General features: G+C 43.2%; 3 protein-coding genes across 3 annotated transcripts; 2 read left to right on the forward strand and 1 right to left on the reverse strand.

The window, feature by feature from the left end:
* Positions 1-17,329: 17,329 nt before the first annotated feature.
* On the reverse strand, positions 17,330-20,230 carry LOC123188710 (uncharacterized). Its single transcript, XM_044600944.1, has 2 exons — positions 17,704-20,230; positions 17,330-17,626 (listed from the first exon to the last, which is right to left on the reverse strand). Exon 1 carries the CDS (start codon positions 19,451-19,453, stop codon positions 18,512-18,514), a length of 942 nt encoding a protein of 313 aa, XP_044456879.1. The 5' UTR covers positions 19,454-20,230; the 3' UTR covers positions 17,330-17,626; positions 17,704-18,511.
* Positions 20,231-21,982: 1,752 nt separating this feature from the next.
* On the forward strand, positions 21,983-25,900 carry LOC123188713 (CST complex subunit TEN1). Its single transcript, XM_044600946.1, has 4 exons — positions 21,983-22,128; positions 24,802-24,917; positions 24,996-25,149; positions 25,243-25,900. Exons 2-4 carry the CDS (start codon positions 24,814-24,816, stop codon positions 25,360-25,362), a joined length of 378 nt encoding a protein of 125 aa, XP_044456881.1. The 5' UTR covers positions 21,983-22,128; positions 24,802-24,813; the 3' UTR covers positions 25,363-25,900.
* On the forward strand, positions 22,136-23,199 carry LOC123188712 (uncharacterized). The gene has a single exon (XM_044600945.1). It carries the CDS (start codon positions 22,421-22,423, stop codon positions 23,015-23,017), a length of 597 nt encoding a protein of 198 aa, XP_044456880.1. The 5' UTR covers positions 22,136-22,420; the 3' UTR covers positions 23,018-23,199.
* Positions 25,901-26,274: the final 374 nt, after the last annotated feature.

A 26,274-nucleotide genomic window follows, 5' to 3' on the forward strand; every position in this document is an offset into this window, starting at 1 on the left:
AACTCAAAATGGGCCTCGCAGCCTAGGAATAGCTCGCAAAGAGCGACGAAGCCCGTGATGTGCAGAATGGAGCCCGGCGTGAGATTGTGCAGTTGGAGGCCATAATACTCCAGGAGACCGCGGAGAAAGGGATGGATTATAAATCCAACGCCCCTCAAGATAAAGGAAACGAAGCACACTCGCTCCCCTTCTGAAGGATTAGGGAAATTTTCCGCCAGGGCTTCGCCCGTAAAAGAAGTTAATCCCGCTCGCACCGGGACTAGATCCACAAGGGGGAGGTAGCCTTGCGCCTGGAGCTTGGTCAACTGGGCATAGGATGCTGAGCGTCTCTCCCAATCGCCTTTTTCAGAGCTATGAGGGCGGGAGGAAGAACTGGGAGCGCTAGCCATGATTGAGTGGGTTCTCCTAGTGAGCTCTAAGGATTTTCCACCTAGTGTGGAATGGCATCTAAGATCCAATCCCTTTAAATAGACGCCTTTTTATGGACAGGGTGTTATGTGCAAAAAATACTCTGACCTTTTGTATTCCTTCGACATGTGGAAGCAGAAGAGACAGAGGCGCGGGAACCAAAGGGTATGACATTAAATTAAAAGCCGAATATAACTATTCGGGTCAGATACTTTGAAGTATTCGGAGGAGGAACCCACCTTGCAATGCCGAAGACAACCTGCGCGCTGGACACATCGTCATTGAAGCCCGGTTCGGGGGCTACCGAGGGAGTCCTGGGTTAAGGGGTCCTTGGGCATCCGGGCTATATGACATGGGCCAGACTAATGGGTCGTGAAGATACAATACAGAAGACTTCCTCCCGTGTCCGGATGGGACTCTCCTTTGCGTGGAGGGCAAGCTTGGCGTTCGGATGTGAAGATTCCTTTCTTTGTAAACTGACTTTGTATAACCCTAGGTCCCTCCGGTGTCTATATAAACCAGAGGGTTTAGCTCATAGAGGAGGTCAAAATCATAATCATACGGGCTAGATGTCTAGGGTTTAGCCATTACGATCTCGAGGTAGATCAACTCATGTAAACCCCATATTCATCCAAGATAATCAAACAGGAAGTAGGGTATTACCTCCATCAAGAGGGCCCGACCTGGGTAAAATATTGTGTCCCTGTCTCCTGTTACCTTCGATCCTCAGACGCACAGTTTGGGACCCCCTAGTCGAGATCTGACGGTTTTGACACCGACACTGCCTCACCGGGAGCCATGGTGGCCAAGTACCAGAGGGAAGAATCTCTCCCCATATAGGAGGGCATGGAGGAAGAAGCGGGAGGGGGAGCCTCTCTCTCTCTCTCTCTCTCTCTCTCTCTCTCGGCGGTGGAGTTCTGCTGGGGAACCACCATTGTGGCGATCGTCGATACGTCTCCAACGTATCTATAATTTTTGATTGCTCCATGCTATATTATCTACCGTTTTGGACATTATTGGGCTTTATTATCCACTTTTACATTATTTTTGGGACTAACTTATTAACCAGAGGCCCAGCCCAAAATTGTTGTTTTTTGCCTATTTTAGGGTTTCGAAGAAAAGGAATATCAAACGACCAAACAGAATGAAACCTTCGGGAACGTGATTTTCTCACCGAACATGATCCAGGAGACTTGGACCCTACGTCAAGAAATAAAGGAGGAGGCCACGAGGTAGGGGGCGCGCCTACCCCCCCAGGCGCGCCCTCCACCCTCGTGGGCCCCCTGTTGCTCCACCGACGTACTCCTTCCTCCTGCTGGGGATCGTAGCAGAAATTTAAAATTTTCTACGCATCACCAAGATCAATCTATGGAGTAATCTAGCAACGAGGGGAAGGGGAGTGCATCTACATACCCTTGTAGATCGCTAAGCGGAAGCGTTGCAAGAACGCGGATGAAGAAGTCGTACTCGTAGCGATTCAGATCACGGTTGATTCCGATCTAAGTGCCGAACAACGGCGCCTCCGCGTTCAACACACGTGCAACCCGGTGACGTCTCCCACGCCTTGATCCAGCAAGGAGAGAGGGAGAGGTTGAGGAAGACTCCGTCCAGCAGCAGCACTACGGCGTGGTGGTGGTGGAGGAGTGCGGGACTCCAGTAGGGCTTCGCCAAGCACTACGAGAGACGAGGAGGGAGAGGGATAGGACTGCACCAACAGGGGAAGAACTTCGTGTGTTGGGCTGCCCTTTGCCTCCACTATATATAGGGGGAGAGGGAGGGCTGCGCCCCACCTAGGGTTTCCATCCTAGGGGTGGCGGCAGCCCCAATCCCCATCTGGGGTGGCGGCCAAGTGGGGGGAGAGGGAGGCGCACCAGGCATGGGCCTTAGGGCCCATCTGCCCTTAGGGTTTGCCCCCTCTTCTCTCTAGGCGCATGGGCCTTGGTGGGGAGGCGCCCCAGCCCACCTAGGGTCTGGTCCCTTCTCACACTTGGCCCATGTATGCCTCCGGGGCCCGTGGCCCCTCCCGGTGGACCCCCAGACCCCTCCGGTGGTCCCGGTACACTAGCGGTGATGCCCGGAACACTTCCGGTGGCCAAAACCATACTTCCTATATATCAATCTTTACCTCCGGACCATTCAAGAACTCCTCGTGACGTCCGGGATCTCATCCGGGACTCCGAACAACATTCGGTAACCGCATACATACTTTCCCTATAACCCTAGCGTCATCGAACCTTAAGTGTGTAGACCCTACGGGTTCGGGAGTCATGCAGACATGGCCGAGACAACTCTCCGGTCAATAACCAACAGCGGGATCTGGATACCCATGTTGGCTCCCACATGCTCCACGATGATCTCATCGTATGAACCACGATGTCAAGGATTCAATCAATCCCGTATACAATTCCCTTTGTCTATCGGTACGATACTTGCCCGAGATTCGATCGTCGGTATCCCTATACCTTGTTCAATCTCGTTACCGTCAAGTCTCTTTACTCGTTATGTAACATATCATCCCGTGATCAACTCCTTGGTCACATTGTGCACGTGATGATGATGTCCTACCGAGTGGGCCCAGAGATACCTCTTCGTTACACGGAGTGACAAATCCCAGTCTCGATTCGTGCCAACCCAACAGACACTTTCTGAGATACCCGTAGTGCACCTTTATTGCCACCCAGTTACGTTGTGATGTTTGGCACACCCAAAGCACTCCTACGGTATTCGGGAGTTGCACAATCTCATGGTCTAAGGAAATGATACTTGACATTAGAAAAGCTTTACCATACGAACTACACGATCTTGTGCTAGGCTTAGGATTGGGTCTTGTCCATCGCATCATTCTCCTAATGATGTGATCCCGTTATCAACGACATCCAATGTCCATGGTCAGGAAACCGTAACCATCCATTGATCAACAAGCTAGTCAACTAGAGGCTTACTAGGGACATGATGTTGTCTATGTATCCACACATGTATCTGAGTTTCCTATAAATACAATTCTAGCGTGGATAATAAACGATTATCATGAACAATGAAATATAATATAATAACTAATTTATTATTGCCTCTAGGGCATATTTCCAACACCTCCTATATATACCTACGTACCCTCAAACAATCAGAGACAGAGCCAAAACCCTAATTCCACCGCCGTAACTTTCTATATCCACGAGATCCCATCTTGGGGCCTGTTCCGGAGCTCCACCGAAGGGGGCATCCATCACGGAGGGCTTCTACATCAACACATAGCCTCTCCGATGAAGTATGAGTAGTTTACCTCAGACCTTTGGGTCCATAGTTATTAGCTAGATGGCTTCTTCTCTCTTTTTGGATCTCAATACAATGTTCTCCCCCTCTCTTGTGGAGATCTATTCAATGTAATCTTATTTTTGCGGTGTGTTTGTTGGGACCGTTGAATTGTGGGTTTATGATCAAGATTATCTATGAACAATATTTGAATCTTCTCTTAATTCTTTTATGTATGATTGGTTATCTTTGCAAGTCTCTTCGAATTATCAGTTTGGTTTGGCCTACTAGATTGATCTTTCTTGCAATGGGAGAAGTGCTTAGCTTTGGGTTCAATCTTGCGGTGTCCTTTCCCAGTGACAGTAGGGGCCGCAAGGCACGCATTGTATTGTTGCCATCGAGGATAACAAGATGGTTTTTTTTATCATATTGAATGAATTTATCCCTCTACATCATGTCATCTTGCTTAAGTCATTACTCTGTTTTCATGAACTTAATACTCTAGATGCATGCTGGATAGCGGTCGATGAGTGGAGTAATAGTAGTAGATGCAGGCAGCAGTCGGTCTACTTGTCTCGGACGTGATGCCTATATACATGATCATACCTAGATATTCTCATAACTATGCTCAATTCTGTCAATTGCTCAACAGTAATTCGTTCACCCACCGTAAAATACTTATGCTCTTGAGAGAAGCCACTAGTGAAACCTATGGCCCCCGGGTCTATCTTCATCGTTTTAATCTTCCAATACTTAGTTATTTCATTTGCTTTTTACTTTGCTTTTATTTGACTTTGCATCTTTATCATAAAAATACCAAAAATATTATCCTATCATATCTATCAAATCTCACTCTCGTAAGTGACCATGAAGGGATTGACAACCCCTTATCGCGTTGGTTGGGAGGAGTTATTTGCTTTGTGCAGGTACGAGGGACTCGCGCATAGCCTCCTACTGGATTGATACCTTGGTTCTCAAAAACTGAGGGAAATACTTATTCTACTTTGCTGCATCATCCTTATCTCTTCAAGGAAATCCAATGTAGTGCTCAAGAGGTAGCAAGAAGGATTTCTGGCACCGTTGCCGAGGAGGTTCGTGCAAGTCAAGATTTGACTCCCGACAACGAGCCATTTCTGGCGCCGTTGCCGGGGAGTCTACACAAAAGTCAACATACCAAGTACCCATCACAACCCTTATCTCCCCCATTACATTATTTGCCATTTGCCTCTCGTTTTCCTCTCCCCCACTTCACCCTTGCCATTTTATTCACCCTCTCTCTCTATCCTCCCTCTCTTTCTCTATTTGCCTCTTTTTGCCCGCTTGCTTTTTGTTTGCTTGTGTGTTGGATTGATTGCTTGTCACGATGGCTCAAGATAACACTAAATTGTGTGACTTTACCAATACCAACAACAATAATTTTGTTAGCACTCCGATTGCTCCTCTTACCGATGCTAAATCTTGTGAAATTAATGCCGCTTTGCTGAATCTTGTCATGAAAGATCCGTTTTCTGGCCTTCCTAGTGAAGATGCCGCTACCCATCTAAATAGCTTCGATAATTTGTGTGATATGCAAAAGAAGAAAGATGTGGACAACGATATTGTTAATTTGAAACTATTTCCTTTTTCGCTTAGAGATCGTGCTAAAGCTTGGTTTTTGTCTTTGCCTAAAAATAGTATTGATTCTTGGAACAAGTGCAAAGATGTTTTTATCTCTAAGTATTTTCCTCCCGCTAAGATCATCTCCCTTAGAAACGATATTATGAATTTTAAGAAACTTGATCATGAACATGTTGCAAAAGCTTGGGAGAGGATGAAATTAATGATACGTAATTGCCCTACTCATAGTTTGAATTTGTGGATGATTCTACAATTTTTTCATGCCGGATTGAATTTTGCTTCTAGAAATCTTTTAGATTCGGCCGCGGGAGGCACTTTTATGGAAATTACTTTAGGAGAAGCTACTAAACTCCTAGATAATATTATGGTTAATTATTCTCAATGGCATACTGAAAAATCTACTAATAAAAAGGTGCATGCAACAGAAGAAATTAATGTTTTGAGTGGAAAGATGGATGAACTTATGAAATTATTTGCTAGTGAGAGTGTTTCTTATGATCCTAATGATATTCCCTTGTCTACTTTGATTGAGAATAATAATGAATCTATGGATGTGAATTTTGTTGGTAGGAACAATTTTGGTAACAACGCGTATAGAGGAAATTTTAATCCTAGGCCTTGTCCTAGTAATCCCTCTAATAATTATGGTAATTCCTACAACAATTCTTATGGAAATTATAATAAGATTCCCTCTGATTTTGAATCTAATATTAAAGAATTTATTACTTCGCAAAAGAATTTCAATGCTATGATTGAAGAAAAATTGCTTAAGATTGATGAGTTGGCTAGGAATGTTGATAGAATTTCTCTTGATGTAGATTCTTTGAAACTTAGATCTACTCCTCCTAAGCATGATATCAATGAGTCTCTCAAAGCCACGAGAATTTCCATTGATGAGTGCAAAGAAAGAACCGCTAGGATGCGTGCTAAGAAAGATGCCTTTATAAGAGCGTGTTCTTCTAGTTCATATGAAAATAAAGATGAAGATCTAAAAGTTATTTATGTGTCCCCTATTAAATCTTTGTTTTGCAATATGAATCTTGATAATGATGGGACTGAATATGATCCACCTTTACCTAGAAGGCGTTCCAAAAATTCAGAGTTTTTAGATCTTGATGCTAAATTTGATGAAAGTGCGATTGAAGAAATTAAAACCCTAGATGTTGTTAAACCCACTATTTTGGATGTCAAGGAATTTAATTATGAAAATTGCTCTTTGATTGATTGTATTTCCTTGTTGCAATCTGTGCTAAATTCTCCTCATGCTTATAGTCAAAATAAAGCGTTTACTAAACATATCGTTAATGCCTTGATGCAATCTTATGAAGAAAAACTTGAGTTGGAAGTTTCTATCCCTGGAAAACTTTATGATGAGTGGGAACCAACTATTAAAATTAAGATTAAAGATCATGAGTTCTATGCTTTATGTGATTTGGGTGCTAGTGTTTCCACGATTCCAAAGACTTTGTGTGATTTGTTAGGTTTCCATGATTTTGATGATTGCTCTTTAAACTTGCACCTTGCGGATTCCACTATTAAGAAACCAATGGGAAGAATCAATGATGGTCTTATTGTCGCAAATAGGAATTATGTTCCCATAGATTTTATTGTTCTTGACATAGATTGCAATCCTTCATGTCCTATTATCCTTGGTAGACCTTTCCTTAGAACGATTGGTGCAATTATTGATATGAAGGAAGGAAATATTAGATTCCAATTTCCATTAAGGAAAGGCATGGAACACTTTCCTAGCAAGAAGATTAAATTACCTTATGAATCTATTATGTGATCCACTTATGGATTGCCTACCAAAGATGGCAATACCTAGATCTATCTTTGCTTTTTATGCCTAGCTAGGGGCATTAAACGATAGCGCTTGTTGGGTGGCAACCCAATTTTATTTTTATTCCTTGCTTTTTGCTCCTGTTTAGTAATAAATAATTTACTTAGCCTATGTTTTGGTTATGTTTTTTTTTTGCTTAATTAGTGTTTGTGCCAAGTAGAACCGTTGGGAAGACTTGGGGAAAGTCTTGATATCTTGCTGTAAAAAACAGAAACTTTAGCGCTCACGAGAACTGCTGCCATTTTTATTTGGAAAGTGATATTTAGTTAATTATTTTTTAATATGATTAATATATAAATTACTCACTTCCAGAAATTTATTTTAGATTTTTTGGGGTTCCATATCTTGCGCTAGCTACAGATTACTACAGACTATTCTGTTTTTGATAGATTCTGTTTGTTGTTTGCTTATTTTGATGAATCTATGGCTAGTAAAATAGTTTATAAACCATAGAGAAGTTGGAATACAGTAGGTTTAACACCAGTATAAATAAAGAATGAGTTCATTAAAGTACCTTGAAGTGGTCTTTTGTTTTCTTTCGCTAACGGAGCTCACGAGATTTTCTACTTTATGTTTTGTGTTGTGAAGTTTTCAAGTTTTGGGTAAAGATTTGATGGATTATGGAACAAGGAGTGGCAAGAGCCTAAGCTTTGGTATGCCCATGAAACCCCCAAGATAATCTAAGGACACCTAAAAGCCAAAGCTTGGGGATGCCCCAGAAGGCATCCCCTCTTTCGTCTACTTCTATCGGTAACTTTACTTAGAGCTATATTTTTATTCACCACATGATATGTGTTTTGCTTGGAGCATTTTGTATGATTTGAGTCTTTGCTTTTTAGTTTACCATAATCATCCTTTCTATACACACATTTTGAGAGAGCCATACATGATTTGGAACTTGTTAGAATACTCTATGTGCTTCACTTATATCTTTTGAGTTATATAGTTTTGCTCTAGTACTTCACTTATATCTTTTAGAGCACGGTGGTGGATTTGTTTTATAGAAACTATTGATCTCTCATGCTTCACTTAGATTATTTTAAGAGTCTTAAATAGCATGGTAATTTGCTTAAATAATCCTAATATGCTAGGTATTCAAGATTAGTAAAAAAAATCTTATGAGTGTTTTGAATACTAAGAGAAGTTTGATGCTTGATGATTGTTTTGAGATATGGAGGTAATAATATCAAAGTCGTGCTAGTTGAGTAGTTGTGAATTCGAGAAATGCTTGTGTTGAAGTTTTCAAGTCCCGTAGCATGCATGTATGGTAAACGTTATGTAAAAAATTTGAAACATGAGGTGTTTTTTGATTGTCCTCCTTATGAGTGGCGGTCGGGGACGAGCGATGGTCTTTTCCTACCAATCTATCCCCCTAGGAGCGTGCGCATAGTGCTTGGTTTTTGATGACTTGTAGATTTTTGCAATAAGTATGTGAGTTCTTTATGACTAATGTTGATTCCATGGATTATACGCACTCTCACCCTTCCATCATTGCTAGCCTCTTCGGTACCGTGCATTGCCCTTTCTCACATTGAGAGTTGGTGCAAACCTCGCCGGTGCATCCAAACCCCATGATATGATACACTCTTTCACACATAAACCTCCTTATATCTTCCTCAAAACAGCCACCATACCTACCTATTATGGCATTTCCATAGCCATTCTGAGATATATTGCCATGCAATTTTCCACCATTCCATTTATCATGACACATTCATCATTGTCATATTGCTTAGCATGATCATGTAGTTGACATAGTATTTGTGGCAAAGCCATCGTTCATAATTCTTTCATACATGTCACTCTTGGTTCATTGCATATCCCGGTACACCGCAGGAGGCATTCATATAGAGTCATCTTTTGTTCTAGGATCGAGTTGTAATCATTGAGTTGTAAATAAATAGAAGTGTGATGATCATCATTTTCTAGAGCATTGTCCCAAGTGAGGAATTAAAAAAAGGGAGAAAGGTCATAAAAAAGAAGAGAAGGCCCACAAAAAAAAGAGAAAAAGAGAGAAGGGACAATGCTACTATCTTTTGCCACACTTGTGTTTCAAGGTAGCGCCATAATATTCATGATAGAGAGTCTTTTGTTTTGTCATTTTCATATACTAGTGGGAAATTTTCACTATAGAACTTGGCTTGTATATTCCAACAATGGGCCTCCTCAAGTGCCCTAGGTCTTCGTGAGCAAGCAAGTTGGATGCACACCCACTTAGTTTCTTTTGTTGAGCTTTCATACATTTATAGCTCTAGTGCATCCGTTGCATGGCAATCCCTACTCCTTGCATTAACATCAATCGATGGGCATCTCCATAGCCCATTGATTAGACTCGTTGATGTGAGACTTTCTCCTTTTCTGTATTCTCCACATAACCCCCATCATCATATTCTATTCCACCCGTAGTGCTATGTCCATGGCTCGCGCTCATATATTGCGTGAAAGTTTATAGGTTTGAGATTACTAAAGTATGAAACAATTGCTTGGCATGTCATCGGGGTTGTGCATGATGAGAGCATTCTTGTGTGACGAAAATGGAGCATGACTAAACTATATGATTTTGTAGGGATGATCTTTCTTTGGCCATGTTATTTTGAGAAGACATAATTGCTTAGTTAGTATGCTTGAAGTATCATTGTTTTTATGTCAATATGAACTTGTATCTTGAAACTTTCGGATCTGAATATTCATACCACAATTAAGAAGAATTACATTAAAATTATGCCAAGTAGCACTCCGCATCAAAATTTCTGTTTTTATCATTTACCTACTCGAGGATGAGCAGGAATTAAGCTTGGGGATGCTTGATACGTCTCCAACGTATCTATAAATTTTGATTGCTCCATGCTATATTATCTACTGTTTTGGACATTATTGGGCTTTATTATCCACTTTTATATTATTTTTGGGACTAACCTATTAACCGGAGGCCCAGCCCAAAATTGTTCTTTTTTGCCTATTTTAGGGTTTCGAAGAAAGGAATATCAAACGGAGTCCAAACGGAATGAAATCTTTGGGAACGTGATTTTCTCACCAAACATGATCCAGGAGACTTAGAACCTACATCAAGAAATAAAGGAGGAGGCCACGAGGCAGGGGGCACGCCTACCCCCCCCCCCAGGCGCGCCCTCCACCCTCATGGGCCCCCTGTTGCTCCACCGACATACTCCTTCCTCCTATATATACCTACGTACCCCCAAATGATCAGAGACGGAGCCAAAACCCTAATTCCACCGCCGTAACTTTCTGTATCCACGAGATCCCATATTGGGGCCTGTTTCCGAGCTCCGTCGGAGGGGGCATCCATCACGGAGGGCTTCTACATCAACACCTTAGCCTCTCCGATGAAGTGTGAGTAGTTTACCTCAGACCTTCGGGTCCATAGTTATTAGCTAGATGGCTTCTTCTCTCTTTTTGGATCTCAATACAATGTTCTCCCCCTCTCTTGTGGAGATCTATTCGATGTAATCTTCTTTTTGCAGTGTGTTTGTTGAGACCGATGAATTGTGGGTTTATGATCAAGATTATCTATGAACAATATTTGAATCTTCTCTTAATTCTTTTATGTATGATTGGTTATCTTTGCAAGTCTCTTCGAATTATCAGTTTGGTTTGGCCTACTAGATTGATCGTTCTTGCAATGGGAGAAGTGCTTAGTTTTGAGTTCAATCTTGCGGTGTCCTTTCCCAGTGACAGTAGGGGCAGCAAGGCATGTATTGTATTGTTGCCATCGAGGATAACAAGATGGTTTTTTTTATCATATTGCATGAATTTATCCCTCTACATCATGTCATCTTGCTTAAGGCGTTACATTGTTTTCATGAACTTAATACTCTAGATGCATGCTGGATAGCGGTCGATGAGTGGAGTAATAGTAGTAGATGCAGGCAGGAGTCGGTCTGCTTGTCTCGGACATGATGCCTATATACATGATCATACATAGATATTCTCATAACTATGCTCAATTCTCTCAATTGCTCAACAGTAATTCGTTCACCCACCGTAAAATACTTATGCTCTTGAGAGAAGCCACTAGTGAAACCTATGGCCCCCGGGTCTATCTTCATCATATTAATCTTCCAATACTTAGTTATTTCCTTTGCTTTTTTACTTTGCTTTTATTCTACTTTGCATCTTTATCATAAAAATACCAAAAATATTATCCTATCATATCTATCAGATCTCACGCTCGTAAGTGACCGTGAAGGGATTGACAACCCCTTATCGCGTTGGTTGCGTGGAGTTATTTGCTTTGTGCAGGTATGAGGGACTCACGCGTAGCCTCGTACTGGATTGATACCTTGGTTCTCAAAAACTAAGGGAAATACTTATGCTACTTTGCTGCATCATCCTTTTCTCTTCAAGGAAATCCAGAGCAGTGCTCAAGAGGTAGCAATCGTCTTCATCAACGTCATCGTCTTCACCAACATCTTACCACCTTTCTCACCTCTTTTCAGCGGTCCACTCTCTCGCAACCCACTGTAATCCCCTACTTGAACATGGTATTTTGATGCTATGAATAATTATCCAATGATTGGTGTTATCGTTATTATGTCTAAGTAGATTATTGTTGTTCTATGGGTTAATTGGTGAATTGCCATGATTAGTTTCAGTTGCTTGTGATTATGTTACTATCATTTGGTGCCCATCATACGAGCTCGCGTGAGGATCACATCTTGTAGGGCTAGTAGCTTTTTTTTCTTGAACACAGTACAAACTTAAGCGCTCATATATACGCGGATACACTCACCTGTATGAATGCACACACGCACATCCTACCTCTATGAGCATCTTTAAGAGACTGAGACGACGTATCATCTTAGAGCAAATCCAACGGGGCGACCCAAACAGACAGCGCTTTTGTTCGATTTTTTGTCCGTTTGGGTCGGCCGCCCGCCCGGCGTACGCCCTGTTTTAGATTTGGGTCAGTAGTGCGCCCAACGCGCCGACCCATATGTGCCGGCGTGGCCAGCTGGCCGACCTATTTCAAAAATAGCTCATTTTTGCATTGTTTCACACACAACTTTTGCATTCAAACATATAGACAAATAACATAGTTTCAATCGAATAAAATAGCATAGTTTTACAAACCAAATGAAAGTAAAAATGTCTCACATAATTTTGTAAGTGGAATAAAGAAGATACATCTATTGGTTGCCAACATGAGTCTACATATGCTCAACCAAATCATTTTGCAGTCGCACGTGAGTTTCCCAATCACGCATGTCATGATGAAATTGGGTGAACTGTTTGTGCCGCTCCTCCATACTCAGGCGCAACATTCTCACCTTGAAACTGAAACCCTTGATCATACAGACGTTCCATACGCTCATATTCTATGATCATATTGTGCATGATCACACAAGCAGTCATCACCTCCCATAGTTTCTGCGTGCTCCAAGTATTAGCAGGATACCGAACGATGCCCCATCGAGATTGCCAAACACCAAAGGCACGCTCGACATCCTTCCTAGCACTCTCTTGATCTTGAGAAAATCTTTTCATCTTCTCTCCGACAGGTTTGGGGATTTGTTTACAATAGTGGTCCACTGAGGATAGATACCGTCACCCAGGTAGTATCCTTTGTCATTGTTGTGGTCGTTGATAGTAAAGTTCACCAGTGGGTTGTTGCCTTCAGCAAGCCTAACAAACACCGGCGAGCACAGAAGCACATTGATATCATTATGTGATCTGGCCATGCCAAAGAAAGAGTGCTAGATCCAGAGATCTTGAGACGCCACGGCCTCTAGTATGACAGTGCAAGCCCTGACATGGCCCTTATACTGCCCTTGCCAAGTAGAAGGGCGGTTCTTCCTCTCCCAGTGCATGCAGTCTATACCGCCAAGCATCCCTGGGAAGCCCCTACTGGTATTCATCGCCAACAAACGAGCTGTATCTTCAAGAGTCGTCTTTCTCAAGTACTCAGGGCCAAACACAGCAATAACAGCCTTGCAAAACTTATACATGGAGCCTAGGCATGTACACTTGTTCGTACGGATGTACTCGTCAATGAGGGATGTGTTTGGTTAGAGGGAGATGTTAGGGTGGTTATGGGTATCCCTATCCAGTTGGCTAGGGATAGCCATTTTTCTGTTTGATTGATGAGTGATGTTAGCCCATCTTTTGTTTGGTTCGAAGGATGAAACATGGTTGTGATAACATTTTTCTATACTTTGTAATTAAAATATATTTTTGTCATGTTATCTCTTCCATCAACTGAGGCATACACAACTCCCGGCACCAAGCAGCTCGCGCACGCACATCACACACATGTACACCACACCACAGTAGGCTGCCCATGTACACCGTATCTTTTTTTTAACAAAAGGAAGGCGCATTCGGGCATCAAATTTCAATCAACTCATTTGCAAAGTACAATGTGTATTACAAATCCTTCAACCTGAAAGTCTTGAAGAGAAAGCATAGAAGGACAAGGGGAATGAGCTGAATTTGTACAACTAAAAACAGGTTCTATTCTTGAATTGAGAACCTGGTGAGCACAGTTGTGGGCAATGCTATTGATATTCCTGGGAATGTGATAGATAGCATCAAGTTCACTAGAAGAGTCCTGCATGAAACTACTTATTTGAGGTCGACATCTCCAAGCTATAGAGTTATCCTTAATATTCCTGGAAACCACCATCTTTGCCAAAGAAAGGTTGTCTGTGAGGAATGACACATTATGAAGTTGTAACCTGCAACCACCTTGGCAGCAAATTGAAGGGCCAAGGCTTCAGCCACAAGAGGGGAATGTGTAGAGTTAGCAGAAGCTTGTATCATGATTTTTGTGTCAAAGTCATCTCCAGGAATAAAAATGAAAATTCCAATTCCTGTTGCTTGAAGATCACTTCTTCATGTAATGTTGTTGTTCTTCCATGAGGCATCAGAATAAACTTTTGTTCCTGAAATTATCGCATCAGACTTTATAGTTGATCCTTGAAGAGGCTGTCCCATTTGTTCAAAACCTGTATGAAGAGTAGGAGAGGAAGGATTGACTTCCTACAATTTTTTTTCATGAAAGTCCTGCAGAGAAGAGATAGCTAGTGCTGGATGTTGCACTTGATGAGGTAGTGAAAATTTCCTGCAAAAAAGAACCTCATTTCTAGCTTTCCACAAGCACCACATGAATGTAAAAATATTAGGAATAGTGGCATGCGGATGATTAGAGGTAGAAAGGGCAATAATGATATCTGCAACAGAAGTATGATTTGCAACTAAAAACTCAGATCTGATGTACCATGGATGAGCAAACCAAGCAGCCTTTGCAAAAGAACAAAGAAAAAAGAGATGCATATCATCCTCTTCAATATTACATCTAGCACATAATGTACTAATGTGAACAGAAAATCTACCAGCTCTGGCACCTGATGGAAGAGCTCGCCTGAGAAGTCTCCAAGCAAAAGTCTGGACCCGAGGGGCCATAAATTTTTCCTTCCATACCTGTTGAAGAATAGACTGAATAGATGTGTTTACCTGTCTTGGTTGATTGGCCTGCACAGAGTGAATTTGTTGCAAACAAAGCTTGTATGTGCTCTTGGAATTGCATTTTCCTGAAGGGGTTAAGTCCCAACAAAGAATGTCTCTGCAATCATCAAGAAGAATAGGAGTAGCGATAATAGCCGAAGAAGAGGGCTCCATAAAAAGGTTAGAGACGAGCTGAGTATTCCACACTTTTCTCCCAGGCAACCAAAGATCAGAAACCTTAGCCGGATAGATAAAATTGCTACTTTGCTGAATGATAAGATGATCATACAAGGCAACCAAAGATCAGAAACCTTAGCCGGATAGATAAAATTGCTACTTTGCTGAATGATAAGATGATCATACAAATTGTGCCAGGTAGAGCACCAGGGGGAACTCCAAACAGAAACATTCCCTTGGGAAATTTTATAAAAGGAGTGGGCTTTGAGCATAGGCATGACTTTGAGAACAAACGCCCAAAAAGCAGATTTTGGGGTATTGGAATTCGCTCTCCAAATGGAAGAACCTGGAAAATATTTAGCACGGAGAACTTGATAGATGTGACTATCAGGGTTATCAGCCAATCTCCAAGCAGCCGCAAGCAGCAACCCCTGATTCATTGCAAGCATGTTTTTGATACCCAGTCCCCCCTCCTTTTTAGGTGTACAAATGTCTTTCCAGGCCCTTAGGCATAAAGCTTTTGAACCAGCCTCCTCTTTGACTCCTACCCACCAAAAATTACGGATGACAGCGGTGAGCTTCGCAAGGATTTTTTTAGAAAAAAGTATGTTGGACATATAGTAGACAGGGATGGAAGCAAACACAGAATTGATGAGCTCAAGTCTGGCGGCATGGGATAGTTTATCTGCCTTATAAGTCGGAAGCTTATTCTTAAATTTGTCAAAAACAAAGTTATAAGTGGAAGCACGATCCTTAGCAGGGAGGATTAACGGGTGGCCAAGATGAGTAGATGTACCATCAACAAGAGGAACAGGGAATATATGAGTGATTTGTTGAGCTAAAGGCTGGGAAACATTGGCGCTAAACAAAATAAAAGACTTGTCCCCGTTTGGAGTCTTCCCGGAAAGACAGTAGAAACGGTTGATGAGATTGGCCATCTGGTTAGCCTCCTGCACCGTAGCATTCACCGTAGCATTGCCACAGACCAACAAATCATCAGCAAAAAGCATGGAGTGAATAGGAGGACAGTCTGGACCAAGAGAGATCCCAGACAAGCAATTTTGGACCATAGCATCATGTAAGCTTAAAGAAAGTTCATTAATAGCAAGGACAAAAAGATAAGGCGATAAAGGACATCCTTGTCTTAAGCCTCTGTTACTACGAAAGTTGGCGAAAGGCTGACCATTGATAATAACAGAGAAACTTGGGGAAGAGATGCAAGCATAAACCAAGTTTATAAAGTGACCATGCAACCCTTTGCGAGAAAGAGCAGAGACTATGAAGTTCCATTCAAGGCGATCAAAAGCCTTGGCCAAATCAATTTTAAGCAAGAACGCTTGTTGTTTCCAAGATTTAAGGGCAAAAGTGTGAGTGATCTCTTGGGCTAAGATGATATTATTGGATATGTGTCTACCTTTAATGAAGGCTTGTTGGGAAGGATCAATATAGTCAGGAAGGTGAGGCTTCAATCTGTTGGCCAAGGTTTTGGAAATGATCTTATAAATGACATTGCAAAGGCTGATAGGTCGATAGTCAGAAGGTATTTTTGAGACCAATTTCTTAGGAATAAGAGCAATGTGAGTATCACTAATATGTGATGGCATTATACCTGTCTGGTAAAAATTTCTCACCATAGCAGTGACATCATCACCAATCCAACTCCAGGTAGCAATGTAGAATTCGACATTGAAACCATCAGGCCCCGGAGAGGCATTTAGCTTCATGTCCTTGAGAGTGTTAAAAATTTCCTCCTTATCCGGGACATTGTAGGTGTAATCCTGGCAGTCAAGAGGAAGACTAGATGCAAGAAAAGGCCTACCAACATTCACATTAGGAGAAGCAAATATGTATTTAAAATAGTTCACAAAAGTATTCGCAATGTTTTGAGGATTAAAGTGGATGTTGTCATTCTCATCTTTTATGGAAACAATAGTATTCCTCTTTCTTCTTTTAAGAACAGCATGGTGAAAAAATTTAGTATTCCTGTCTCCTTGGGTGGCAAAATTTTTCTTTGCTCTTTGCCTATAAAAATCAGTAAGCTTTGACAGATTTTGTTCATACCTAATAATGAGAGACGATTCCATTTGATGGTCCTGCATGGACAGTGGCTGCATTTGAATACTGTTGATTTGTTGTTCTAAGTTGGCAAGCTCCTGTTGAATAGGCTTCTTCTTTTTGCACCAAACTTTTAAAGCACCTGCAAGATTATTAGTACGAGCAGAAAAATTCCTGTTGGTAGCAGAGATCCAAGCACTTCTAGCAAAAGACTGAAAATCATTCTCCTTCAGCCACCAATTATCAAACTTGAAACTTTGTTTAGGTTTCCTGTACCTACCTTCAGTGGTAATAAGGATGGGAGCATGATTACTAAGAATAATGGGAAGGTTAAGAACTTTAGTGAGGGGGTACTCAGCACACCAATCAGGATTAACTAGACCTCTATCAAGCCTTTCATAAGTAGGTTTGGAAGAAAATCTCCTATTAGTCCAAGTATAAGCAGGCCCTGAGAACCCCAGATCAAAAAAACCACAGTTCTTGATCAAAGCACGAAAAGCATACATGCGACGATAATTCACATTAGCATTACTTTTATCCACATCATACAAAAGTTCATTGAGATCTCCCATACATAACATAGGCTTCCCAGGGTTATCATACACAAAATTTGAAATCTGATCCCAAATCACATCAGTTTGTCCGTGATAAGGATCACCATAGATGCAAACTAGACCAAAATCTCTATCGGTAGCTATATGAACTACATTCGCTAAGATAACATAGAAGGAAGCCGTATTCACATTAACTTGAAGCTCATCATTCCACATCAGCCATAAACCGCCCGAGGAGCCCCTCGAAGGAACTACAACACTATCACACATGTCAAAACGATTAATAAGATCACGAGATTTAACTTTGGAAGATCTGATTTCAGAAACAAAAGTTACCTGAGCTTTAGTGGAATGAATGAGTTTGGCGAGATACATCATCCTTTCATTGCCAAGGCCTCGCCCCATTCCTCGACAATTCCAGGCTATGAGTCTCATGGCGATGGAGGCGCGTTAGGGCCATGCGCCGCTGCCCAATCATAGTCCATAGATTCTCCTACTTGACCTTCTACTGTGGATGGATCTCCGGAGTGATAGCCACCCACCTCCACATGGCACATGGGAATGAACAGTGCCTGTACTGACAGATGGTGAACGCGAGCGAAGTCTACAGTCATCATAGGTTCGTCCAACATTGTCTCCTTGGCTGGGGGATGAGGCACGAGCTCCACCTCTACCCAAGACCGCACCATGTACTCCCTTGCCAACACTATGATTACTTAACCCAGCAGAATCACGAGTCCAAACTCGGCGTTGCCTCTGAAAGCTGGCATATAAGCCTGAAGAACCACCTCCTGGAGGAATATCCCAACGGGTACCTCGAGACTTAGGCCTGCAACCAAGAATAGAAGCAGAGAGCCTTGCTCCAGAATCGGCACCTGCTGCAATAGAAGCACCAGCAACAGGAACACATGAGGCAACATGAGCAGATGCTTCTGGTCCTGCATGATCCAAGAGAACAGCTGGAATTGATCCACTTTGGTGAATAAGCGCGGGGCTCTGGTCAACTTCTCTTGGAGGTGCTTGAGGGGAGGGAGGGCTCCTATTCGCATTATCCAGCAAAGTCTCATTATCCCCCAAAGGATAGAAGCGTTTCTTTGGTGGAGGCGGCAGTGGGCCTGGTATGGAGGAGCTTGGGCGCTTTGAACTATATATTACTCATGTGGGAAGGAACATATGAATCAGAGTAACTGGGATTGGATTGGTGGGTAAGGATCTGTCCATGAACAGTGGGGCAAGATAGAGCAATGGAAGCTGGCATGGAAGATGTGTTTAAGTTCTGAGTGATATGAAGCGTGGTTGTACCTTCTGTGGGTGCAAAAGGAATAACATCTATGGATTGGGGTAGCTGGCCTTCTTGTCTTGCATCTGTTGGGTTGCTTTGAGTAGACTGAAGATTATTGGCAGGTCGACCCACATCCCCTTGTCTTTCAGATTGACTGGCCCCAACATTAGTGTTGTGAGTCTGTTCTGCTGCTCCCCATTGAACGGTGACTAGGTGGTTATCATACAGATTTCCCTCATGAATGTTGGTATCTAGTCGCCCACTATGACGGGGGATCTGCCGCTGCTCCTCCACATTAGCATCTTTAGATTGTGAATTTGAATCTTTGTCATTGTAACTTCTGACCAATTTGTCTTTATCTTTCTTCTTATATAAATCACTTGAACCGTCAATAGAAGTTAAGCCCTTTCCTTTTTCGTCGTCTGCAAATAAACGCTGAAATCTTATGAGTTGTTGATTCTGAAATATATTTAACCCATGATTTAAAGAGCCTCCATGTGTAGAATCCAATTGCGGGATGAGCTCTGCATCAGTAATCCACTCTCCAAATCTTTGTGATGGAATATCCCCAGCTGAAACTCCCCTTTTGTGCCTTTCCAATATAATCTGATTCCTAAGAGGGCATCCCTGAACATTGTGGAACATAATTCCACAGAAAGAGCAAATCCTTCCAATCTTCTCATAAAACAGATAGGCCAGAGCAGATGATTCATTTGGAAAGGTTACCATAATTCTATCCTTAATAGCATCATTGATCTGTAACTTGGCAGTGCCCCACATATACTCAGCTCTAGTAAATAACATTCCTTGGTGCAAAGGATGAAATTCAGAGGGCTCTCCCACTTGTTCTAAAATGCTTCTTAACAATTGAATCGATCTGAATCTTGTTGGGACTCCATAAATTCTGACAGTCACATATATAGTGTTGAAAAATATTTCCCCTTTTCTTTTGCTTCATCCTCAGGATCAAGCCACTCAAGCAGTAGATTGTCAGAACCCATAATCCAAGGCTGCCTTGTAATAACAAACATCATAGCATCTAAAGTTCTGAAATGCGCCATGAACATTGATCTAGATACCTGTGATATTCCGTGATAATTGCTTCTCCAAGCTCTGGCCATAGCCTGCTGCAAGGTTTGCAAACTGAGAACACGAGCTGGGGCCATTCCAGTGGCTGCAAGAATGATGAGTATGTTGTACTTCGCATCTGCTCCTACTTCCATAGTTTCTTGGACAGCTTTGACAGAGGCAACTTTCGGATCTTGTAGGTTGAGGGCCTGCAAATCCAGAGAAAGGTCCGTCTCCATAGAAGATTGAACAGTATGTGTAGGTGGAATTGTAGAATCAATCCGCGAGACAGGAAGGGGTTCCTGCTGAGGATTCATCAGAACCGTGAAAGAAAAGGAAGAGAAGGCTCTCCTCACCGGATCGAAAAAAGGTGCTGATCGATTTAAGAACCGAAGCAGAGGATGTGGCGGAAGGGAAAATGAGAGTTAGATTGGGGAAAAGGAAGGGAAAGAATCGAAGAAAGAAGGATTGAGGGAGAAGGGATTGGATAAATCTAGAGAAGGGAATAGTCTAGAGCGGCATGGAGCCAGTCGCCTAAGCGGCAAGTCGGTCATTATATACACCGTATCAGTCCTGCATTGTATACAGGCGATACAACATCGGCTGGCCGCGTACACCATACAAGCGGTACGACATCGGCCGCCCGCGTACACAGAGTATAGCCGCCAACGTACAGCCGTAATATCGGTCGTCCGTGTAGTATAGCCCCCAACGTACAGCATCAGTGCGTCCGCCTACAGAGTACAGCAACGACCACGCCATAGGCTGCCCATGCACACACCTCACTCACATCACGTACACGGAGGCACGCATGCACGCGCAGCTCACTCACACCACGTACACGGAAGCCCATGCACTGCTTTTGGGAGGACAGCGCCTCAACGAGAGAAAATGTTCTGTTCGCCCGCGGGTGGATGCGCATGTCCGTGAGATTTTTGCGTGTGAGCGGAGCTGGATTTTAGAGGTATATTCCTAGTATCTAGCTATCCCTATTCTATCTTATCTCAGCTCGTCCACAAACCAAACGACTGCTATCCAATAAAATATAGCTATCCCTGTCTCTTGAGTGGCTATTCCGTTAACCAAACGCACCCGAGAGCGCCGGGCACTCCGTATATAAACATTCGGATGGCGGCAGTACATTTCTGATAAGAGAAGAAATCAATCTTTCCAACGGCATCCTCTTTACACTAGAAATAGTCATCATAGCCGACCACCCCCTCTCTAATACGGTTGAAAAGATGCCTACTCATACGGAAACGGCGACGAAATTTCTGATGTTTGAACAACAGATCTGTTGTATCAAAGTAGTCCTTTCAAAAAAGGAAATGCCCGCTCCCTCGGTTGCGATTCAACGCCGGAAGATGGCTCGGAATGGAGCCACGAAACAACGGTCGCTGGCTATTTAGGTGGTGATGGACCAACACGGCAGCCAATATCTCCTCCTCGTCATCAGACGATGAATCGTCGGTGTCGCAAAGGAAATTGTGAAAAAAGAACTCGTCGACGGAGTTCATTTTGTATCTTGACAAACTGTCGAACAACTTGCGGGCATCGATGAAGGAGACGGCCGGCGAAGGGAGTCGCGACGCGCACAGACCAAGCTAGCTGCCCTGCCGGCGTCCGACGAGCGTGCCGATGAGGCTCTGGCCGGGGCGGCGAGGCGGCTTCTTGGTCGCGGTCACGGGTGTGTGTGTGTGTGTGTGTGTGTGTGGAGAGGGGGGGGGGTGGGAAGCTGTCGGTCTCCGGCGGCAAGACGGCGGGGCGGTGGCGGGCGACGTGGGAGGTGGCGGGTGCAGAGTGGATGTTGCAGCGCCGACAGCTAGCAGAGTCATCGGAAAAAATGGGCGAAGGCGTCGGCGACGAAGGAGGGGGCGACGGTTTGTTGTTGGATGGGAAGAGGCCAATGTGCCACCGATTAGTGGGTCGGGGGAGGAGAAGGTGAACACGCACGCATCCGTCTCGTATCCGTGCCGACGCAAATCCGGCTCAATGATAGGTAGGAAATGAGTCGCCCGCGGATGAAAAGTGGACGCGCGTCCGTTTGGATCGGCGCATTGGACCGACTTTTGTGTCCGCAACGACCCAAACGAACGTCCGCGAATGAAATGGGTCGCCCCGTTGGAATTGCTTTTATTGGGCTGGTAGTTAATGGTAAGCATAGTAGGAAAAAATAGAATCGCCCCGCTGGTTCACCCACGCCTAGGTGATGTGGCCCGGCCCATTTGACGTCCGGTCATTAGTTTGCTGTTTTCTTTTCTTGTTACTTGTGATTTCGCTTTAAGAAATGTAGGTGCGTGCTTGTGCTCCTGCTCCTCCGGACCGAGATCTCCTGTCCTGCCACCGCCTCCTCGAGCACGGCGAGTCACCATCACCTCATATCGCCGACGTCGGTCACCACCGCAAACCAGGTACTGACACTTCGCTCAGCCACATATTTCCTATTAATCTCTCGCCTTCTCTGCTCCTTTTGTCGGATCTCTCCCTAGATGTTTCTGGACCTTAGATAGATAAGATTGCGACGTTTTTTGGCTTCTGGCTAAATTAGGGATAAGATCAAACTGTTTGCTTGTCCCCGTGTGCTGATTAATTGGAGCCAAGAAACCATTAGAGCGTTGAGGGGGAGCGAGCCAGCAGCGGCCTGATTGTTCCTCGGCCCTTCATCAACTGGGGTTGTTGAATTCTTTAGGCAGGGGCCTGCCCATGGCCGAGGATCAATCTGGCCCGCCGGCAGCGGACGGGGTGGTGGTGGCGATGAAGGGCCATCCGGGGTCAGGCAAGTCTACGGTGGCTCGTGCCATCGCCTCCGCGCTCCGATGCCCGCTCCTTGACAAGGACGACGTGCGGGACTGCACCCTGCACCTCGAGCACGCTGCCGCCGGCAGCGGCATCCTCAACGACCTCTCCTACGCCGTGCTCTGGAGGTTGGCCGAGAGGCAGCTCCGGCTTGGCCTGTCCATCGTCGTCGACTCCCCACTGTCGCGTCGAGCCCATCTCGATGCTCTGGCCCGCTTGCCTGCTGCACTTGTTATCGTTGTGGAATGCCGGCCAGGCAACCAAGATGAATGGCGCCGCAGGCTGGAGGAGCGTGGAGGTGTCTTGGCCGATGATGGATGGCATAAGCCCAAGACGTGGGCCGACCTAGAAAGGCTTGTGGAAGGGTACCAAGGTTGCACAAACTATGACATTGGGGATGTGCCGAGGATCGTTGTGGATACAACGGACCCAACGGTCAGCACAGAGGCAATCGCTGTCAGGGTTGTGGATTTTATTAGGCCTCTTCTAGCCCGTGCGCATTAGATATGTTATAATAGCTGTCCACCAACGTTTTGGTGAAGACAAGGTTCAAATGTTTTCTGTCAGCAGCAAAATAGAGGATAAGTTAAGTTTCAGATCAGAATTTCATGGCAGAATGTTAAAATGATGTATACTGTATTGTATAGGATTGGAGCATCTGTTTAACTTTTTCATCCGTTCCCTCATTTCCTTGCGCAGCGTTGGTGCTTATGCTCGCCCTCTGTTTACGAGTGTAGCCGTTCTCAGTACCTCAAACGTGTTGCAAAATGACCCACCTATGTATTATGTTACTGATTTTGAAGCCTTTACTTGAGACTTGATACATTTTGCTTCCTTCCCCATCATTCAGGTTACAATGCTAGATCATTACACAACACATTGTTTGTTTTCCCCGTAGTGATAGCTGCTTATGTCACGGTGTGTACTTAACATCAACCCTGTAGAAGTCTCTGTAATGCATTACTAGGAATTATGAATCTCTTAGGAAATAGTTAACCTGTTATTCTCAATCAAGGTTTGCAACCATTGATATCACTCATCTTTATTTGGTCCTGGTAATCTAAAAATGATCATATATACATGTACAGTCATAACATTTCAGTGGCTATTTTAGAAACCAGAATTGATGGCGAGAAATATCGACATTTTTCTCTTACAACTCAGATGTCCTGATTCTGAATGTGTAACACACTTTTTTGTTCTGTGGTTTGCTATGGATAAGACGCTGGCAGCTTTCAATTTCCATTTCATTATTGGTAGCCTGTCAAGTGGGGGCAAGTACAGTAGAAACAACCCTTTTGGTGACTGAATAGAAAAAATCAACCTGGATTGTCTGATTGGACCTAGATTGGTCATTAAGTTTTGGAACTTGTGGGTGTAAGTTTTAAAACTCGACGGTGCAAGTTTTGTAACTTGCATCTGTGCCATCCATCTCTGATCTGATGGCCCAAGTTGATCTTTTCTATTCTTGCACCATAAGGTCTGATTCTATTGTAGTCGTCCCCTTTAAGTTGCACTGACGAAAACTTGTTTCCAACAGCACCATGTATCTTTTAATGCTCAAAGAGGCCTAGTCATAAGAAGCAAGCTATACTTCTATTTTCTTTCAAGAAAACAATGAGATCATGTTATTTTGAAATTCAAGAATTTTATGATTTGTTGGGAGGCCATATGTTATTTATTTGTACTTCAAAAGTGTTTTTTCTGCAGCACGAGGCAGTCGTGTGTTGGGAGAACAGTAGTATGCATATTGCAGTCTCAAGCATCTGAACAAATACAAAGTTGAGCACTAGGGTAGCCAGTTATATTAAGAGAGCAGTGATTCGGTGCCCAGGCTCATCTGCACCCGCGTTTAAGGAAAAAAAAATACTAGAAAAATTCAAAAAATTCCAAACAAATTTTGCATGGTAGATAATTTGGTGCGTGAGGTTCGCTCCAAATTTCAGATCATTTGGACATCTGAGTAGCTCTCGGCAAAAAAGACAAATTTCGTGTCTGTAAATTTTTTTACTGTCCATGTACTGTTTTGACCCAATTTGTCTTTTTTGCTGAGAGCTACTCATATCTCCAAATGATCTGAAATTTGGAGCGCAGCTCACGCATCAAATTATCTACCATGCAAAAAAGAATTGGAGTTTTTTTGTATTTTTTTCTTGAATGGGTGCAGATGAGCCTGGGCTCAAAAATGGATACAATCTTATAATGTTGAAACAGTATCAGTACTTTTCTTGTTTGTGAAGACTATCACCAGAGCCCAGACATAACTCCCTCGTTTTGTGTTTCACCAGTCCCCGTGCTAGATGGCACCTTCTACTCTAAAACCAGGTGTGCCTATTACTTTGCAAGAGCTAGAGCCCTCCTCAGAGATGTTCAAGCAAGGGGCATCCCTTCGGGTAACAGGAATGTATGTGTGCAGTGCAGGTGCTTCCTTCTGAAAAGTGCAAACTTCTGTGCTAACCTTCTTGGCTTGTAATTCTTTTAGCCTTCAGTCATATGATGTGGACTCTGCAGTTGTTGTCATTCAAGATGGCAGTGCTAGACTGAAGATTGATACTCAAAACCTGAGAGACATTAGTTTCCGCAGCAATTCCACGTTCCAGTTCATCGGTGAACTCCTGATCCAGCCAAATAACGATGTAATTTTTTTCTCCTTCCAGATTTTGCCAGTCGGTTTGGTCTTAGTATCATTGGAACAATGCTACATCAAATTTGGTGCTTGCGTCCTGCAGGCGATTCTACAAGCACGTGTGGGCAGGAATGTTGATGGACTTGACCTGAACCTTTACCAGCAGTCTTTGATCATCCGACGGCAACATGAAGCCAAACTACTGAGCTCCAGGAGGCCATGATCCAAAGCTGTGAATCAGGCTCAAAGCCTCACTTCAGTTTTTCTGAAGTATGGAGCATGTGAGAAAAGAATCACCTAACTCATGATGACCATGTTCTCCAGTTTGTTATAGAACCTACAAAGTGGTACTAGTAGTTAACTGAGTTTCCTGAGCACAGATTATTCCTCGAGGGCCACCTCATTCTCAAGGATATTTAAGCTATCAGGTCCATGAGCTCATATTGGTTGAGGGTCCATATATCTGTTTTGTGGGCTGGCATTCCCTTTCAGCTCGACGGATGTGGCTGCAGAGTGATATCCTATTATTCTGAACAATTTGGAACCTGACAGGCTGTGTGGGGACAGATGGATGTGATGCCTACAAACCTTAATTTCTTTTAGTTAGTGATAGCGCTTCAGACTAATTACCGCTGGAGGCACATAAACCATGGGGAACTTACATGAGCAGCCGTATAATGGGAAGGTGTATATACACCTGATATGGGGGAGATTAATAATTAAAGAAGTCAATAAAGTTCGGAACTATATTTTTGAATAAACTTGACTTTTTTTCACTAGTATACTTATTTTCACGAATAAAAACCCAGCGTTGATAAGTCACTATTCACACTAATTTGAGGTGTATATACACCTGATATGGGGGAGATTAATAATTAAAGAAGTCAATAAAGTTCAGAACTATATTTTTGAATAAACTTGACTTTTCTTCACTAGTATACTTATTTTCACGAATAAAAACCCAGCGTTGATAAGTCACTATTCACACTAATTTGATCAAATATTTTTTGCCTTGAAGTCAACACATTTTTTCTTTTGTGATTTTTTTATACAAGTACAATGAAAGGTCAAGTTTATTTTAAAAAGAATAGTTTTTTATTTAGTTATCACCCCCACCCACACATAACTGGGTACC

This window comes from Triticum aestivum, chromosome 2A (assembly GCF_018294505.1).
Source record: "Triticum aestivum cultivar Chinese Spring chromosome 2A, IWGSC CS RefSeq v2.1, whole genome shotgun sequence".
Lineage (NCBI taxonomy): Eukaryota > Viridiplantae > Streptophyta > Magnoliopsida > Poales > Poaceae > Triticum > Triticum aestivum.